This window comes from Letharia lupina (genome assembly GCF_014066315.1).
Source record: "Letharia lupina isolate WasteWater1 chromosome Unknown contig_19, whole genome shotgun sequence".
Lineage (NCBI taxonomy): Eukaryota > Fungi > Ascomycota > Lecanoromycetes > Lecanorales > Parmeliaceae > Letharia > Letharia lupina.
Genome location: NW_023502988.1, coordinates 647,504 through 666,599, shown reverse-complemented (window position 1 = coordinate 666,599; position 19,096 = coordinate 647,504). Strand labels below are relative to the sequence as shown.

The 19,096-nt window shown below is 47.3% G+C and overlaps 6 protein-coding genes across 6 annotated transcripts; 3 read left to right on the top strand and 3 right to left on the bottom strand.

The window, feature by feature from the left end:
- Nucleotides 1-952: 952 nt before the first annotated feature.
- HO133_003980 (uncharacterized protein) lies at nt 953-2,418 on the top strand (the record flags this gene model as incomplete). Its single annotated transcript, XM_037294899.1, has 3 exons — nt 953-996; nt 1,101-1,275; nt 1,327-2,418. The coding sequence occupies 3 exons, from the start codon at nt 953-955 to the stop codon at nt 2,416-2,418; spliced, it is 1,311 nt and encodes a 436-aa protein (XP_037148946.1).
- Nucleotides 2,419-7,340: 4,922 nt separating this feature from the next.
- On the top strand, nt 7,341-8,165 carry HO133_003979 (uncharacterized protein; the record flags this gene model as incomplete). Its single annotated transcript, XM_037294898.1, has 2 exons — nt 7,341-7,790; nt 7,857-8,165. The coding sequence occupies 2 exons, from the start codon at nt 7,341-7,343 to the stop codon at nt 8,163-8,165; spliced, it is 759 nt and encodes a 252-aa protein (XP_037148945.1).
- Nucleotides 8,166-8,800: 635 nt separating this feature from the next.
- Nucleotides 8,801-9,601, bottom strand: HO133_003978 (uncharacterized protein; the record flags this gene model as incomplete). Its single annotated transcript, XM_037294897.1, has 1 exon — nt 8,801-9,601. The coding sequence occupies one exon, from the start codon at nt 9,599-9,601 to the stop codon at nt 8,801-8,803; it is 801 nt and encodes a 266-aa protein (XP_037148944.1).
- Nucleotides 9,602-10,230: 629 nt separating this feature from the next.
- HO133_003977 (uncharacterized protein) lies at nt 10,231-11,945 on the bottom strand (the record flags this gene model as incomplete). Its single annotated transcript, XM_037294896.1, has 5 exons — nt 10,231-10,261; nt 10,312-11,001; nt 11,055-11,107; nt 11,158-11,420; nt 11,510-11,945. 5 exons carry the CDS (start codon nt 11,943-11,945, stop codon nt 10,231-10,233), a joined length of 1,473 nt encoding a protein of 490 aa, XP_037148943.1.
- Nucleotides 11,946-12,963: 1,018 nt separating this feature from the next.
- On the top strand, nt 12,964-13,695 carry HO133_003976 (uncharacterized protein; the record flags this gene model as incomplete). Its single annotated transcript, XM_037294895.1, is given in 3 exon segments — nt 12,964-13,394; nt 13,407-13,414; nt 13,520-13,695. 3 exon segments carry the CDS (start codon nt 12,964-12,966, stop codon nt 13,693-13,695), a joined length of 615 nt encoding a protein of 204 aa, XP_037148942.1.
- Nucleotides 13,696-17,164: 3,469 nt separating this feature from the next.
- On the bottom strand, nt 17,165-18,597 carry HO133_003975 (uncharacterized protein; the record flags this gene model as incomplete). Its single annotated transcript, XM_037294894.1, has 7 exons — nt 17,165-17,483; nt 17,533-17,628; nt 17,690-18,063; nt 18,124-18,194; nt 18,242-18,278; nt 18,330-18,349; nt 18,399-18,597. 7 exons carry the CDS (start codon nt 18,595-18,597, stop codon nt 17,165-17,167), a joined length of 1,116 nt encoding a protein of 371 aa, XP_037148941.1.
- Between the last annotated feature and the right edge of the window lie 499 nt (nt 18,598-19,096).

Here is a 19,096-nt window from a genome sequence, read left to right as displayed (position 1 = left end):
TGGAATGACCTGTGTGGGGCACTTTGTTGCGGTTTGTTCCAGATCATTTTCCTTGTTCAGAGTTCCAATCCTCTTCATCTCATTAAGCACCTTTCACCATCTTTTTCTTCCTACCTGGTAGCAAAAGCTGCAGGCTTCTGAAATGCTCTATCGCAGTCTCATCAGCGCCCAAGATCGCAGTAACTGATATCACAAGCGCTCCGGAGACCTGCCATGATGGTACTCATGAATGGCTCCCGCTTTGGGACCCTCATCCTTAATGTTTGTATATCGCTGAACCCCTGGATGGTAGCTTCTGCTTCGACAGTCTCCGTCCAAGTTGCTAGTACTGCCGTTACCCTGGTCTCTTCAACTAGTGGACCTACCAACGCATCAGTCTCTGCCTCTCCAACAGCCACCTCGCTCGACACCACCACCAGCCTAGCTTTGAACGCGACTTCAGGTGCAATAACAGCCTCGAAGTTCATCACGTCACCCTGGGTATTATCATCGCCTGGGCCTGCCAATGCTACCGCTATCGTTTCGACAACTACAACTATGACCCGGTTTGTCTTTGCCAATTCCACGGCAGCATCGTTGACCTCCAGGAACTCCTCATCCACGGCAACGTCGTCGACCTCCAAGTACTCCTCATCCACGGCAACGTCGTCGACCTCCAAGGACTCCTCATCCACGGCAGCGTCGTCGACCTCCAAGGGCCCCTCATCCTCGGTGACTGAGTCTAGCATAGCTTCGTCCTCGAACAGACGCAAAAACCCTACATCCTCCGCGACCGAGTCCAGCATAGCCAAGTCCAAGGACCCCGTACCTTCGGCGACTGAGCCTAGCATAGCCAAATCCAAGGGCCACTTACCTTCGGCGACCAAGCCTAGCATAGCCAAATCCAAGGGCCACTTACCTTCGGCGACCAAGCCTAGCATAGCTACATTTGCACCTGGCGCGCCGCCAGCCAATGATCATATTGCCAAACTCGCTGAGATCATCGCTCCTTCAGTGGTAGGCGGAGCAGGAATTGGAGTGGCACTGAGGCAGTTTCTTGGAGAGCTGGCGAAGACGAAACCTGGCGAGAGTGCTGCCAGCATAGCGCGTTCTCTTAAAAGGGCCCAACGGGTCGAATTTTTGGATAAGCTTTCGAGGCAGCAAAGAGCTTGGGATTTGTTCGTCGAGAGGAGGATTTTGATGGAACAGGGTAGAAAACCTGGCATACTGACCACAGAGCAGGTGAACAGCATCCGCGCCGTTGAAGAGAGTGGGGAGAGTATCTGGAGTAGTGAGGTAGGATCGACTGCTATGTTTTGAAAAGAGAAGTCTGCTAACCAGTCACAGGGCATTCCTTCCCTACCACATCCTTGTACTGGGATTCCGTTTTGTATAGATTGGCCAGGATCGCCTCCCGGATCAGATCCGCCCTCAGGACCTGAGGCACCGTCGGATCCAAATCCGCCACCGGGACAAAATCCTCCGTCACAACCAAATTCGCCATCAGATCCAAACCCGCCATCAGACCCAAACCCGCCGTCAGATCCAAACCCACCGTCAGATCCAATCCCACCATCAGATCCAATACCACCGTCAGATCCAAATCCGCCACCGGGACAAAATCCTCCGTCGAAACCAAATCCGCCTTCAGATCCAAACCCACCATCCGGTCCAAACACGCCTGCCGCACCGGATCCGCCACCAGGACCCGACCCGCCTCCTCCAGCGACCGAAGAATCGATCAGACTTGCTAACGAATTACCACCACTTCCAAAAGCGTTACATCTGCAAGGTCGATTTGACCATTTGGACCTTGTCCGCCTGGTCCCCGGGAGATATCGAACGTTGCCGCTTGACGCCAAAATAGTCTATGTCACCAAATACGGCGAGGATGTTTGGAGCCAGCGACTTCGATACTTCAAGGACGCCGAGGCGGCAGCTGTAGGTCTTCAAAACCAGCCGTTGACGGATTGGAACTTCGATCACAACGGTGATCTTGTCGACTATCGAGGAACGCCGACTAGAGAACTCAGAAAGGGGAAGCTTCCAAAGGGGGTGGATCGAGAGAAATTCCGGTCGGACGTGCGTCGCATGGGAGAGGAAATTGATAGGCTCCAAGATATGGAAGATGTGGAACGAGAACGGGCTTCGAACGCGAACCCGCCGGCCCCACCCCAGGGCCCGCCCCCTGAACCACCGCATTATGTACCAATACCCGCACCCTCACCCTCACCCTCACCCATACCCACACCCACACCCACACCTCCACCTCCACCTCCACCTCCACCAGAGCCTACGCCTTCACCGCCACAGCCTCCGCCCGCACCCCCGGAGACTACGCCTCTACCTCCTGCCGAACACCACCATCATCATCAATATCCTCAACCCCATCACCATCCCCATCGTCCCCAGCTGCCTCACCACAAGACGAAAGACTAGAAATGTATGTTTTGGCATTTGGGCAACTGGCCCCTTGAGGCTTGGCAGTACGGTGATGAGAGGCCTTCAAAGCGGCGGAAGCTGCAAAATTTATGTTACTGTTCAGGAGGCAACGTTTCGGAATTGTGAAGCAGAGTTTGTGAAATGATGCTTTTTGTTCGGGGCTCCCCTTTTCAACATCCTGAGCCATCTTGATTTCAGTCCAGTCTTGACTTTCAGGAACAGAAGAGCAGTTCACTATTGAACGACATTTTTAGTGTCTCGATCTCGACCTCGAGAACGGTGAGATTGGATCGAGCGTGGCCCTCTCAGGCGCGTAATGTGGTTTGGTGGTATTGTTCGGTCGGTTAGTATGCAGCAGCACCGAAACGAATGTCTTGTCAGCAACTCGCATCAATGAATTTGTTTAAGTCCATTGCGATGTGATGCATCTATCGCAGGCACATTGTTCGGCGGGGCGGCAAGCTTTTCCTTAGAGTGCTGCATAACCTCTCAGCGTAGCACAGCAGTGGTGATAGAAAGCGTGTAGATTCAGTGGTGGGGCCATCAGCCATTATGTAGCTGATGGAGAATAAAGCACTACTATCTATAGCTAGCTATATGAAAGGAATAATAATGAAATATATATGGAAGGATGTAGAAGGAATATATATATAGAACATGAAGGAACTAAACACGCTAACACTCCCCCTATCTAATAACATCCAAATACCTCTATTCTAAGGCCGAATTATATATTATTCTAGTTTATTAGCCTAAATCTTTATTCATTAACCCTATTATCTCGATAAAGTTATTAAATTTTATAATAATTAATACTTTGATAAGGCCATCAATCTTTATATCCTTCGTAGATATATATTTATATCTTAGCGTTTAATTAATTATTAATTCGCGTATAAAATGGTAGCTGATGTCGATATGGCGTGATCTCTTGTGGTCTACAGGGTTCTTTGCCAGATCGATGGCTCCCTTGTTGTTATACTGTATTGTAGACGGTCCGTCCAGCTGTTGTCCTAGCTCTAGTAGGATGTATCATATCCATATCATATCCTGAGCAGCATCAGAAGCAGCCATGCATTCTACATCATCACCGTTGTGCGTGTCATAGCTATCTTTCTTAATAGGGCCGTAAGTAAGTAATTTATATTTAGAACAGCTATTCTAATTACCTCAGCTCATAGGCCTGGTAATAGATCTACAGCTATCAACTGGGTATATACCTTCTAAATAAGAATACCATTAATACGCTTATCAATGCTATTCTATTCAGATAAATCGAATATAGTTAACTCTTATCGTATATCTTAAGAGGCTAACTAGTCTTAAATTTTTTCGTTATTATACTTACTATCGTTATTAGAATAAATATACTTAAAGATAATATGAAACTGCGTCTTAATTATAATAATAAAGTTCTATAGTAACTTAAATATCTAGTTCTTAGTTTTTAAGAAGTCTATCTATCGAAAATAAGTCTTTTAATTAATCTTTATAAAGTAATAGTAGTAATCTCCTTTAAAGCGAGATAATATTAATTCATTACTAAAGAGATCTATATAAATACTATTAAAAGTATTTTCTATCTTAATTATTAATTTATAATCTAAAGTCTTCTTCTATTTTCCGTAGATATATAACTTATAAAATTATCTTTTAATATTACCTATAATTTTCATTTCCTCTATTATAGCTAATAATCTAATAATATTATTAAAATTTAGATAATTTAATACTTAATATTATTTAATAACTATTATCTTACGATAATTAGTTTTCTTAATAATCGCGATTATAGTAATCTCTTTAGCTATTATAGATTTAAATAATATAAATCTTAGCTTATAAAGTATATTTATTAATTTTTTCTTAAAAATAATAATATTATTATCGTTATAGATTCTTAGATAATCCCCCTTTTCGATATAAGTAAGATTATTATATTAAAACGTATCTAGAAAGAGTAGATTTATAGATAGATCTTCGATATAGTAGACGTTTATAAGTATAAGTATATATTCTTTATTCTCATCGTCGTTATTCTCGATAAGAGTTTTTAGTAAAGTATTATCCACAGTAGTAGCCTTTAATATTCTTTCGTTAGCAGTCTCAACTAAGATAAGATTTTCGAGAAATATTAATTTCTTAACGAAATAGGCTTCGGAATATATTATATGAAATAAGACTATATTATTAAAATATTAGTCGTTATTATATAATATCGTAATAGCCTTCATATAAGCCGCCTTTACTATTTTTAGTTTTTTAATAGATTCGATAAAGGTAGTAAGCTTACTAGTTTTCTTCTTCTTCTTAAATTTCTTAATATAATTCTTATTCTTTTTAACTTACTTAGCGGAGGTCTAATCGAGATTAAATAGTTAGTAGATTCTATTATAACGTAAATTATAGTCGTTATATTTAGACTTAAGAATAATATTATAATTATTATTATTATTATTATTACGATCTTTACCGTCGTTTCTGTTACGGATTTAGTATGCTTTAGAGGATTCTTGCTGTTCAGACAGGGGTCCACGCTCTTTTAACGCTTTGGTGTAACGGTTTGCGATAAGACACGCTTTCCCGTAATAAATAATAGTAATATCGGTTCGATTCCGGGTGTAACCTAGACAGTCTGAATAGATTACTTAGCATTGGGGTTCGGTGAGGATTTGGTAGAGACTCATAATCCTCGTGCCTTTCCTCGTGCCTTCCCTCGCATCAGGCCGTAAGTAGCTTACGGGGTCACATCTAGGAAGTTCCTAAATACGATATGCGTGTAGGCCAGCGCATGGGGATATGCGCCATTTTTCGAAGTGTGTAATTGTTACGGATTTAGTGTGCTTTAGGGGATTCTTGCTGTTTAGGTAGGGGTCCGCGCTCTTTTGGCGCTTTTGGCGCTACGGTTAGCGATAAGGCACGCTTTCCGTGACAGTTTCTCTTATTCTTATTATTTGTAAATATAACTTTGCTATTAAAGTTATTAATACTAGTTAATTTTTAACGACGTTCTCTATTAAGAAGTTATTTAATAATATAGTCGAAATTCGATTTTAATAGTCTTTTCTTAACATCTTTACCTCGACTATTTAAGACGATTTTTATAAATAATTTATAAGAGAAGAGAAGTTTATAAAGGAAGAATATTATAATCTTTCACGTATATTAATAATCTAACTTAGCGAGTTTTATTTTAATCTTTTTAATTATCTTAATATACTTAGTAATTTCTTTATAGTTAGCTAAGCTTATATAGCTAATAATTCTTTATAATACTTTATGAAAGATATATTCTTTAAATTTATATATATCTTCGAGTACTTTAATTATATTATATATATTATAAATATCTACGATATAGATATAATTATCTAACTTAAGAGATATACGAATATTACCTTCAATTTATAAATTAGCGAACTCTTATTTATTATACTCTTCGTTCCCTTATAACTAAGTTAATATTTTAGTAAGAATTAAGTATATTTTAATTATCTAATAGTAATTATATATTATTTAATATTAGTAATCTTAATTAAATACTCTCTTAAGTATAGAGATATTAACTATCGATAAGAGTATAGCGAATTTAAAGATCTTCTTAAATTATAATTATTTAGGCTTTATTTAATTTATCTTCTAGATTCGTAGATTATATAATTTCTATAACTTCTCTAATATAAGTGTGATAGGCTATTAGCCTTTATCGTCTTATTATTCTAATTTACCTATTATGGCTAGAAGGACGTATATTTTTTTTTAAATTTTTTTAATATAATTGGAATGTTAATATATCACCAGCATTAATTAGAGATTTATAACCTCTCAGCGTAGCATAGTAGTGGTAATAATAGAAAGCGTATAGATTTAGTGGTGAGGTTATCAGCTATTATATAGCTGATGAAGAATAAAGTATTGCTATCTATGGCTAGCTACATGAAAGGAACAATGATGGAATATGCATGGAAGGATGTAGAAGGAACGCATGCATAGAATATGAAGGAACTAGACACGCTGACATAACCGTAGATTTGTCAGTTCCCCTTTAGATATAGTTCGCCCGTCGTGTACTTTCAGCTGGTTGTTATTGCAGCAGGATCAGTATAAGGGCGTCATTACCATCGATCAAGCTCAGAATATCTTCGGCCGATGATGACATCGAGTAAATAGAGACTCCAGATCTTCATACTCTTTGAACTGATTTCTGGGGTGACAGCTGTGCTTGTCGCCAATTTCTGAATCCAACAAGCAAGCCACGCAGGAACCCAGAGCCACTTTGAAGCGTAGGTTGGACTCCATAGTGGCCTCGCACCAGTGGAGTGGAGATGAAGTCTCTCTGGGTCGGAGATGCTGAACGTCATATTGGGGACAAACAACCCGAATTGATGCATTCTTGAGGCAACAGATCATTATGAGATGTTAAAAGACGTTAACAAACATACCAGACACCGAACAACGCCGTCTAGGAAGGCTATTCACCAAAAAGAAAGCTCCAAAAATGTCATGTAACACCTGCGATGGATTTGAGGAAAAGCTGTCAGAAATGGTAGAATGACAAGGGCTCTTTACCATTCTTTACTTCAATATGTTATCATAGGCCACGATCTTGGGGCAAGGTTGGTAAAGTAGAGAATGATGAAGTTTGGACATCAAGACGGCGGAAAGATGGCCCCGAGTGGCTCGTATAGACCTAGCCCTAAGATCGACGCTACGAGTACTCTAGCTTCGGCAATTGAGATGGTTATTTCCGTTGTTTTTCGATGACGTTTGGAAACCCCGCCAATGATTGTAAAAATGACTTCAGATTCCACAAATCCATGATATACAAGTCTTTCCCCACCCTTCTTCGACCGTTAATCTCATTGAAACCCCCGTTCACACTCAGAGCAATTACAGTACCGCACAGATACAAATCCACCATGGAAGCACAACAAGGACACAGCAAGGCCTGCTGCAATGTCCCTCCCGCCGTCTCCAAGGGCTACAAGGAGAAGGGCAAATACATCGACCTCAACGGCATGCAGTGCTACGCCACCGGCCCCTCCAACGCCTCCTCCGCCATCTTCATCATCTACGACATCTTCGGCTTCTCCCCCCAAGCCATCCAAGGCGCCGACATCCTCGCCCACGCCGACTCCGGCCACCAATACCAAGTCTTCATGCCCGACTTCTTCCTCGGCAAACCCCTCCCGCACAGCGACTTCCCGCCCGACACGGACGAGAAGAAGAAGAAGGTTGGAGATTTCTTCGCGGGCCCCGCGAGCCCGCCAGAAACGGCGAAGAAGGTGCCGGGGTTGCTGCGGGAGATTGAGAAGCAGGCGACGGGGATCAAGAAGTGGGGCAGTTTGGGCATGTGCTGGGGCGGGAAGGTGAGATTCTTCCGCGGTGTTCTTGTCCTTGGACTTTGAACGTGGATGACTGATCCTGTGCGACAGATCGTCTCCCTGACCGCTCAACCCGGCACCTCCTTCTCCGCCGTCGCCGAAGTTCACCCCGCAATGGTCGACCCGGCCGACGCCAAGGGCATCAAAGTTCCCCTCTGCATGCTCGCATCCGGCGACGAGGACGCGAATGCAGTCAAGGAGTTTGGGAAGACGTTGAGCGTGGAGAACCACATTGAGACCTTCAGCGACCAGATCCACGGATGGATGGCCGCTCGAGGCGACCTCGAGGATGAAAAGGTCAAGAAGGAATATGAGCGTGGTTATCAAGTGTTGCTCGACTTTTACCACCAGCATCTGTGAGTATGTGGAAGGTTCGTGAGTGTGTTGAGTCCGTTCTACGGGTGTGGCGGGTATACCGGAGAGTCGGACTGACTTTGGTACAGTGATGGATTTACGACGGGAAAAGCTAGGCTCTGAAAATGTGATGGAGGGCAGGGACAGGCATCTGCAAACCATTCGAACTAGCTATGTACATACATGAGGAGATTAATTCACTCATTTGATGACTCAATGCTTGTCTAGTAAGCTTTGACATTGACCTGATGTTTCAAACATATACTGCTATTTTTCTACCAAATACTGATGTATTAGGTCCCCTTTCAATGGAATCATCAACTGATGTGTGTCGTTGGTAATGATTGGGAAATTACGATGGTCAACGTGCATCACGGGCTGAGCATATACTTTTGGACCATGAGAGCAAGGTTTCTGGCTCTCTAACTTGAGAATCCGCAAGCTAGAGGTGACCCTTGTACACGGGGAGGAGTAGCAGTTGCACAGCATGGGGAGAGGACAATGGGCGTAGATCGGATTTTCATTTTCTATCTGTCCACGTGCAATTTGCCATCTTGATCCTCCTCAACCCACCATCCAGTCCGGATGCAGATCAAGTCATGCCAAGCAATGAGCATCAGCAGCAGCAGCACCGCCACCCTCTACCTCGTAGTGTACCCGCCATCAATGACGATATCAGCCCCCGTCGTGTACGAACTGGCGTCGCTCGCCAAATAGACATAGGCGCCCTTGAGCTCCTTGGCCTTGGCGTCGCGGCCGAGCGGGATCATGTCATGCCACATCTGCTGCACCTTCTGGTCGACAAAGTCGGAGAGGCCCGTGTCGATGTAGCCCGGGGAGATGCAGTTGACGCGGGCGAAGTCGCGCCACTCGTTCGCCAGCGACTTGGTCAGGTGGATGCAGCCGGCCTTGGCGACGTTGTAGGACGTCTGCTCCTGCGGGTAGTTGGCGATGTGGCCGGACATGCTGGCGGTGATGACGAGGGAGCCCGTCTTGCGCTCGCGGAAGTGCAGCCCGACGGCGCGGGCGCAGTTGAAGGTGCCCGTCAGGTCCGTCGCGATGACCTCGTTCCACGCCTCGACGCTCGAGTCGAGGATGCCGGCGTCGGCCGTCCGGCCCGCGTTGGCGATGAAGACGTCGATGCGGCCGAAGTCGGCGATGACGGTGCTGATCAGCTTCTCCACGTCGGCGTAGGAGCCCACGTTGCACTTGTAGGCTTTGGCCTTGGCGCCGTACTTCTCCTCGAGCTCCTTGGCGTTCTTGATCCCGCCTTCGGCCCGGGAGGAGTAGGTGATGGCGACGTCGGCGCCCATTTCGGCGCACCCGCGCGCGGCTTCGGTGCCGATGCCGGTGGGGCCCGAGGCGCCGGTGACGACGACGACTTTGCCTTTGAGGCTGAAGAGCTCCTTGAGGGAGTCGGATTTGGGGGGTTCGATGGGCATGATGGCGGTTGTCAATCAATTGACTTGCTTTGATGAGGTCGCGAGGTTTAAGGCTGGAGTTTGAATCCTTGGGAGCGAGGGAGAGAGAGAGGGAAATGGGAGGTTGCAAACTTGATGTTTGAGAGGTTAGGAAGAGTAGTTGTAGGAGTGAGAGATTTTAAGTCGTAATGGAATTGTTGTTGTTGGAGAAAAGTCAATGCCCCACCAAAAGACCGGAGTTTGAAATGGAGGGGTAAAAATAAAAAGGCATAGTCCACTTCCGAAAGGCGGTATTTTGTCTTTTTTTTTCTGACTAAGGTCTTGGGTAATGATGACGAATCGGTTGGCGGCGGAATGTACGAGTTATGTCTCCGACATCATTGATCCGACTGCTGCAGAGAGCTCAATTGAAAACCAAGCACAAAAGCACATCTGATCATTAAGTGGACCTTGCATCAAGCTTCATGTCGCGCACCGTCCGATCTTTTTCGCACAAAGTACCTACTTATCAATTGGTCGCCTGGACGCCTGTCAGGGTATCATCGGAGCCTTGAACTACCCAAACATGAATTCCAGGACTCCCAAGAAAATCAGAAGCCAATAGAGAGTCAGGGATGTGATCAAAACGACTCAGGCTTCACACCTCGTCTTCAAACCGTCTCAACGTATCTTTTGAATTCCCTGCGTTGTTTTGTCAGCACTTGTGCAAGCCTCTCGCATGCTACACTTACCAATCAGTGACGGCTTCGTCCCATAGCCTGATCTCATGTTCTCTCGTGCCTCCAAAGTGCTCCACAAACTCATCCCCAAAGACTTCCCTGGCCACACTCTCCTGCCTCATCATCTGCACCGTAGCCTCCTTCAATCCTTTTGCAAGGCGCACCCCTTGATCTGATGCACCTCCGACATTCTGCCCCTTGCCCAGAGGCGGCACTTTGATCTCCAGCTTCTTCTCCACGCCGCGCCAACCGAGGGCGAGAATGGCTGCCAGCACGAGGAAGGGATTGGCGTCCGCGCCGGCAACACGTACTTCGAACCTCGTAGCCTTTGCACTTGCGGTGGGTGGCGCTATCAGTCGTATTGAAGCAGCTCGATGCTCCAGTCCCCATGATACGGTCACAGGGGCCCAGAAGTTCTCGACGAGTCGCTTGTAAGAGTTGATGGTGGGCGCAACAATAGGCATGACATCTGGTAACCCATCTAATAGACCAGCTAGGAAGTGACGTCCCATATCAGAGAGGTATTCAAGGTCCTGATATGGAGGGTGGGGATCCTTCGACCCGCGATAGAACATGTTCTTGCCTGATTTGTCAACGATCGACAGGTGCATATGGCCAGAATTGCCAGGAAGGCCTTCTCGGGGTTTGGCCATGAAGCAGGGGGTGATGCCAAATTTACTGCCCAAGGATTTGACGACGTATCTGAATGGTCCTTAGCAGTGCGGGAATGTGGAGGGCCTCCGGGCATCACCGACTTGAACAGCCCAGCTTTATCCGCCATCTGCTTGACCTCCCCAAATTCAAGGGCCTGGTATAATCATGAGCTCGGGGTCTATGTTGAATAGAAGGCTTCCATACTGCTTCAAAGACTCCAGGACCACTTTCTGTATGCCAGCCTTCAATCCCGCACCCGAATTTCTCGCAAGCGTCGTAGATGCCATAGTAGTACTCTTGATTATGGACTGGCCTCGTCAGGCTGTAGCCAAACATGCCTTCTGTGAGAGGTGGAAGCGCGTTGTGCGAGTTCTCCTGGAGGAACTTTGCGGTAGAGGACGAGTTGCGTTCTTTGGGATCTATCGCGTTGTTGACAGGCGCTCTGAATTGGAAGAACTCGTACTCAGCTATTGGGTGCCAGGTCAGCGGAGTCCGGCAGCACAAAGTCAGGACTTCCTGTGCACAATGATATCCGTAATGGGTCCAGATCTCTCACCTCCAGCCATCGCCCCCAGGCCTTGCTTTTCCAACTTCTCGACCGCGGTTTTGAGCAGACCTCTCGGACAGGCACTGACTGGACCTCGATGGTCCGGATCGAGGAAGCTGACGAGGAAGAAGGGCACATCATCCTCCCAAGGTATTCTCCTGAAGCTGCTCAAGTCCGGCACGGCAATGATGTCGTGGTACCCATTTTCGGCATTGCTGATCTTCAATTCCTTGAAGTACGTCTGATCGTGCATGTCCCAGCCGAAAATGACAGAGCAGAAGCCGAAGCCATCCTTTGCGATTCCCAGGAACTTCTTCTTGGACATGAGCTTGCCGCGGAGGACGCCATCGATGTCGACGCCGGCGACTTTGACCTTGGTATCATTCCTCAGGACATGCTCCAGCGAATCGTATGTGACCTCGGTGCCTCCCCCGCTGTCTCCCATCTGGATGTCGAGCCCAAGTGATTTGCTTCGAAAGTCAAAGCGTCGAGGAGTAGTAAAAGGCGGACACCAATTGTACGAGACTGGGCGCCAAGTCTGTCCGAAGATCGGCGCTAGCAGCCCTATCATCTCACCTGTGACCTTGCATTTGCGCATATTTTTGGGATGTCATGAGCTGAGCTGGAACCTAGATGCTTTGCAGCAACTAATGACTCGCAGGAAGTGCTGAAAGGAAAGTGCAGCCAGGGAATAGATCTGACTGGGTACATTGGCGCTTGGCTCGGTCCATCCTGTTGTCAGAGCAGGATTTACTTGGGCAGAACCACACTTCGCCTGACCAAATCAATTCACGAGCATCTCGTCGGGATGGATCCGATGATACATGAGCTTAGACTCCAGTGTTCTGATTTGGATCTTCGGTTGCCCTCCCTCGGCATCCTCATATTGGTGGACGAGTTGTCTTGAAAAGGCAAACCGAATTTCTGGTTTCTTTCGAGCTTATACGGAGTACCACTCCGTTCTTCGTTAGTCAGGAGAGCATCGTCAATTACTTTCAGCCTTGAGTTCCACCCCTTCTGAATGAATCATGTGCATCAAGTCTGCCGTTCCATGACGTACCAGGCTCTCGCGCTGGCGTGATCCGTTATGCTTTCGGTAACGTGGCCTGGCAGGCTGTGTGCTTTCTGCCCTTGAAGATGCCCACAGTACGGATTACGGTCACTTCTCCTGAACGAGCCAGTGTTTCTGCAAGTTCGGACTCGTTTGCAATGATGAGTGGATGCCGCTGCATGGGTAGATCCCACGACACTGGTTTGCCGAATCAGGATGCAATTGTCTATCGCTCATCTGCTTGTTGTTAAGTCCAGAATGTCGTACCGGCAAAAGAGCCGCTCTGCTGGTAATGTCAAGATCAAATGCCTCAGCGCAGCGTTATCCCCTCCACGGTCTCTCGAACATCGATCTCCCTTCCAAAGACAGACAAGACTACTACTTGTAGTCTAAGTACTTTCACGATAGTGCTATGGATGCCATATCTGGCGCTTCTGCAGTGGTTCAGCTCATAGCAACTGCCTACGATATCAGCAAGTTCCTACGCAGCCTTCACGATGCACGAAGCGAATTACTTGAGATTGCTGACTCTCGACCAGGTAGAGTACAGCAAAACATGGCAGAAGTCCAGGACTTCGTTCATCAACAGACTTCTTGTGCACCTTTACCCAATTCGCAGCGCATCAGCAGCGCAATGAAAGTCTGCGAAAGCAGATTTGGGGTGCTTGCAAAGTCAGTGGACGTGTTCACAATCTCCTTGAACTACCAAAGCCTCATGCAAAGGAGATTGGCGGCCATGAAGCTTTTTACGGAGAAGGATCAGATTCGGAAATTCCAGATTCAGCTCAGAGAGTCCACAAGGAATCTGCTGACCGCTCCCATGATCAATTCAAACAATCTTGAGTAAGTATCCAGAAGCCTACGTAGGTGAAGATTACTAAAAGTCATGAGTGTACATAAAATCCAAACCACTTGTGCCAGTCTCACAAAGGATTCTGCTGCTTGCACAGCCTAGTTGCCAGTCACAGAGTTGGAGCAGGACATCAAGTCCCACTTTGATGTTTTGGTTCAAAACAAGGAATCTACAGTCTACCGTTCGAGCAGGAAGGAAGACTGTACTATCACAGAGGAATCACATCCGCCTTTGGTGGAATTCAAAGGAGCTAGTCCTTTCACATTCAAACACAAAAAGAGTGAAGTATGATACCAAGGTATTTTGGGCAATATCAATGTTGAAGCTAAGTCAAAAACCACTGGCAATTCTTAAGATCGTCGGAGAACCCCTGTATATGAGGATAGTATCTCTTCTATCGGACCATCTTTCCTGAAAGACGCTTTGGAGCTACGGGTGCCAGATTCTTTCGGCCGAGTCTCAAGGTCACTAAGAACATATCCTGTGATGAGCTCTTTATCGCCAGTTCTATTACAAGCAGAGGACATGTGTAGAAACGGCGACATTCAAAGACTACAAACCGCATTCACCGATGGACAACTATCGCCGTTCCCAGTAGATCAATATGAATTCACCCTCTTTCATGTCAGACTATAACATGCTTCATACTACCGGGTCAAATGGGAGCTACTCCTACATAGGTCGCCGCGGGGTGCACAGGCCCGATTTGTGCTCTTGGCTGCTTCAATAAGGCCGAGAATCTGAGCCCACCATCTTATGTCCCAATATGTAAGTAGCCATTCCCATCCAAAGCTCAACTCGCTATGTCGGCCAATAGCAAACTCTTACGAGTAGTGGGGTCCCACACATCGAGGTGTGACAGCGCAGGAACTACGAAGCGAAAGATTTACACCTTCAGAATGCTGCTACAGTTTGCAGATGATGACGACTCGGCTTTCTGCCCCGTGTTTGTTTACCACGAAGGATCGCTGGAAGGTGCGAAGTACATGTAGTCGCAGTACGCAGCGTACTATAAAAACAACAAGATAGATTCATGCCATGCCCTAGCTGTAGGTTTGTGCTCATTTGCAAATCCGCCAGAACGGGAACCCTTTCTTCGAACACTACTACGCCATGGAGTGGATCTCCATGCGACCTTGTGGGGCACAGCTGACGCTTATTCGGACCATCACCAGGGAATCTATCGATGGGCTCTCTCCAGGAATAGCACTCCTGGAGGAGGTCTTCGCAATTACCCAGACTCAATAGGATGCCAGAACGGTTCACGACAAGTGGCTGCAGATTCAAGCGAGCGGAGGATACGATATCCTAGTTTACCTCCAGGTTGAGAAAAAGATACATGCCGCACAAAAGCAACTTAATTGCCCCTGTTCATCTTCGATGTTGTATGACAGACCACGTCGGCTTCTCTTCGACCTAGGTCGGACTTTGAGTGTATCTTGGGATTGGTCGATCGATCTTGCTTTTCCTTCTCCGTTTCGCAGTGTGTTCCACCATTTGCTTATCGCGGTCTGTTACTGATGACGCTGGGTATCCTGGGACACCATGTGGCCTTACTGGTACCCGACAAACCGTCTGGAGCAGGTCCGTTACCATACGCATGAGAGGGTAGACCTCAGATGCGACGAACACCAGGTCAATATCGCAGCGCGAAGCGAGAGATGTGCGCAGAAGAAAGCCCGAAAGACAGCGCGGAATGGAAACCCTATATGATGTCTTTGAGGTTCTAGGACACCGTCACTCCTTTCCATTAGATACAAACTTTACCAGCATTAAGAATGCGCGCGACATAATAGCTTTAGGATTCAGCTTATCAATCGTTGAGGCGTCCTTACTGAGGGTGTCAAACTTGAAAGTCACAACATGATGAATCACAAGACAGGATCCAGTATAGTAATTTGGACTAGATGATTTACGTGATTGAAACGTAACTGGTTTCAATTCCCAGCTCTAACCCAAAGGTTACACAATTGTGTCTGGTAGAAAATGCCAGGCACTCAACAAGTTGCACGGGTCTATGACCGAGATGAAACACGGCCGCGCCCAAAGCGGGAATGGCACTCGACAATTCCCATGACCATCAAGGTCGCCCCTTTCAAAGCATATGGAAAGGAGATGACAGTGCTCAGTTACCGCAATTCTCCAGGCAGGTCTACTCCACCACCACCAATCTCAAGGACAATCTCATCGGCATAGCCACTTTCCTAGGCGAGTTGGAGTTGCAGATTACGAAGCTACTTTCGCTATCTACGCTCCTCTTCCCTCCCCACATGCATGCATAGCGCACCAGAAGCTGGAACTCCAACACCGCCAACAGCGCAGCCTCCTCGTTGACCAATTCCCCACGGTTGCGTTGATACCCGAGAGCCACGGCCGCGAGCTACACCTTGGCGGCTTCATCATTGTCATAGACACCCCTGAATGGAAGTCCGAAGGACGCGGTCCATTGTTTGCATCTTTTGACGGTCGCCCTGCAACTCTGGCCGTCGTGGAGCCTGGTTAGAATGCCGCGGATGCGGGCATCTTTGAGCAGATCAGAATGAGTTTGGCAAGACAGCGGCAGCCGCATAACCCGGTTCTGGAGCTGAAGGCGGTGTGGATGCAGTTGGAGGGTATGATTGGGATTTGTGCGATGCTGAGGCGTTGGAGAAGCTTTCTGCGTCTCCGGAAGCGAGACCGGTTCACATTTCCTCTGGAAACTGGCTCTCAGTGGAGGACAATTTTGTCGTCCAGTCGTCTGAACATGACTCCGGGCTACGTGAGGTTCAAATCACCTCTGGAGCTCCCGAACGGACACCAGCTTACATGATTTATCCCATCTACACCGTTTTTCCGGAAACACAAACCTCAAAATTCAGCCTTGAAGAAACCGCTTGCCCCTTCACGGCAGCAACAGTCTCTCACCTCTCCAACCCAATCCCAAACATCTCCTTCCAGTCCCTCAGCCCACTGCCTGATATCGGCTCCTGCGTCTCCCATCACCATAGCCATTCCCCTCATAGTACTAGCTACCTGTATCCAGGAAGCAAAAAGCGCCGATACCCTCAACACGGCTTTCAAGCACCCGGAGCAGCGTAGGTGGTCAACTATCAAGCAGGGTTCTATTACTATCTCAAATTGATCTTCCAGCCCTTTCCACGACGGATGCCACTAGTAATTGTGTAGCGAGCCATCTTCATGTTATTGCAAGTCCAAGCTCAAGCCGTAAAGGTGACTCTCGCGCGAAGATTGTGGCGGGAGATAGGCATGAGTTGGGGAATATCTCTGGAATTTACTGGCTGTTGCCGCCCCTGCATGGCTATGGAGTTGAGAACATCGAAGCCCGTAGGAAAAAGATGGCGAACGATGGATAAGCATGACGATGTAGTGGGCACGTCAGATGGAGTCGCGTGACTGCTAGCTAATCTTGCTAGTCCTGTTCTATTGGTCAAAGAGTATCCAGTGTGTTTGCGTAACGACACCCCGAGCCTCGTCCGCTAGAAAGACGGCGCCATACAGCAGACCCCACTAAAGAATGTGGCACAATGACACGGGAAGCTCGCGAGGTGATCATAGAGAAACATCTCCGAGATGGAATTTTGTCCACGGTATCTGCTTCAGGCAACTCTATTGAACAGCACCTGGGATATCCAAGTGCTCAAGGTGTCAACCAACCCGAGCTCCATTGACACAACTTTCTCAGGGATCGCCACGAATATTTAAGACCCTGTTCTTTTACACCACACAGCAAGTTTCAACCCCCCCGCGTAGCGTCCGAATTCTAGGTCTGCGCAAGTCCTCCGCCGAGGTCGATGTCATCATGACTCACGTCGATCCTCGTGTATGCTCGTATATCGGGCAAGCTCTGTACTTCAGTCTCGCTCTCACCTCGAACAGCAGGACCACGCTGCCTTTCTGGGTACCCCGAAGCCAGGCTTTTTGATGACTGACCGAACCAGGAGAGGGATGACGGGTCACGTCTGTTGAGTAAGCGATGCAAAAAGCTATAAGTGGAGGCATGGAAAATCCGGGCTTTAGCAAAGAATTGCGGCAGTGCTGGCATAGAGGCCGCGATGATGCCAAGGTTCATCTCGACGATACTTGTGGGGTCAGTACCCTTGGATGGAACAGTCAGGAAGGGTGACTCACGCGAATTCAGTCGTTAATGCAGCGGACCAGAGGGAATCTTGGTCATGGAGATGCAAAGTCGCATAAATTAGTTTTGCGACGTTTGCAAGACTTGCGCTATTCGAAGGAGGTTAGCCAAAGACCCCAATGGTCTAATAGTATGAGCAGGGGTGGATACATAAGACCGCACAGAAAGACGGCTATAAGGCCAAGTTTCTTGGTACGTTTAACATTAAGTCGTCCGACTATTCCAATAGGCAAAGCGAGAACATAAAAATCGGCCACGACATTGATCACGGTAACTATAACGGTAGTAATGTCACTGTTGGCACAGATTGCGATGTCCAGACTCTGTGGCGTGTTGCATTCAATTATGCTGGCGGTTTGGAATGCCCAATAAGTTGCCGTATATAAGATGCAGAAGAGCATGCCGGAATGGACCCAGTACCTGAACCGTTGATTCACACGGAAAAGGCGGAGATAGAATAAGAAGATCGATATTTTAATGCTCAATGTTGAGGCGGATCCGATGATGCCCATGGAGCCCATTTGCTGATTCTGTGTTAGCGGCGGGCAGCCCCAAGCTGAGCGTACCATTTGCGAGTCTCTTACTTTCAGATGAGACGGAAGCAGAGTGATTGCGCGAATGTCCCACAGATGCCTCCCAAATCCATATTGAATGACTTTCTGTGTGTCAGCGGCGTCTTATATTCAGAGCGGAAGTATTCACTCCAGAGAGTCATGAAACTATGCGCGGCTGAGCAAAGCTAATGGGACCTGTCAGAATATGTGTCATAGTACCTCTCAAAGAGACTCACCGCGGCCAGAAGACACATATCTCAAGACCGTAAGCCCAGTACTGCACAAGGTCTTCATTCGGCACTTACAGTCATCCCATCCTACGGCGTGCGACAGGAAAGCCCGAGAATAAAGTCGAATTCCGACGACTATGAGCATCAAGGAGAGAAAGATAGCGTTGTCGGTTAGGAGACTGGTCGACAAAGTCTTCGGATCATTGAAGTTTGAAAGTACACCGGGAGGCGGAGCAAGGGCCGGCCAGTCGGGATAATTCATTTCGTCTGGCATGAATCTTTTGAATGTTCACTTGGTTTGAAAGCAGGAGGAAGGTAATTCCAGGACACCAAAGCGAATTGCGAGGAGAGGAATATCTAAGGAGATTTGTTTGCAAACTGGGAAAATGAGACAGTGCAGCTCGTCTTTCCTGCATTTTTGCGGAGATGGTGGGGCACATGCATGATAGGACCAGGCTGAAGATTTCACGCATGAGAACTGCGCCCGAAACGAGCGGGAGGGTGGAGGACTGGATTACCTAGAGGAACGCATCGGGCGATTGAGCCCGGCTCACGTCAGTTTCGATAGACTCGCGCTCGCTGTCAGGGGCTTTTCCTTTGAAGAATCCTCTAGCTATCCTCCTTCTCTACCGTGGAAAAATGAGCTTTAGGTAAAGAGCTAGAATCGATTGCGAGGCTGAAATGTAAGCGACCTATGAGAGAGTGCTTTTTCGGGTATTGAGGTGGTAACTCAAGTATATGCCAATATTCACTCACTCCCGTGAGTGGGGAGA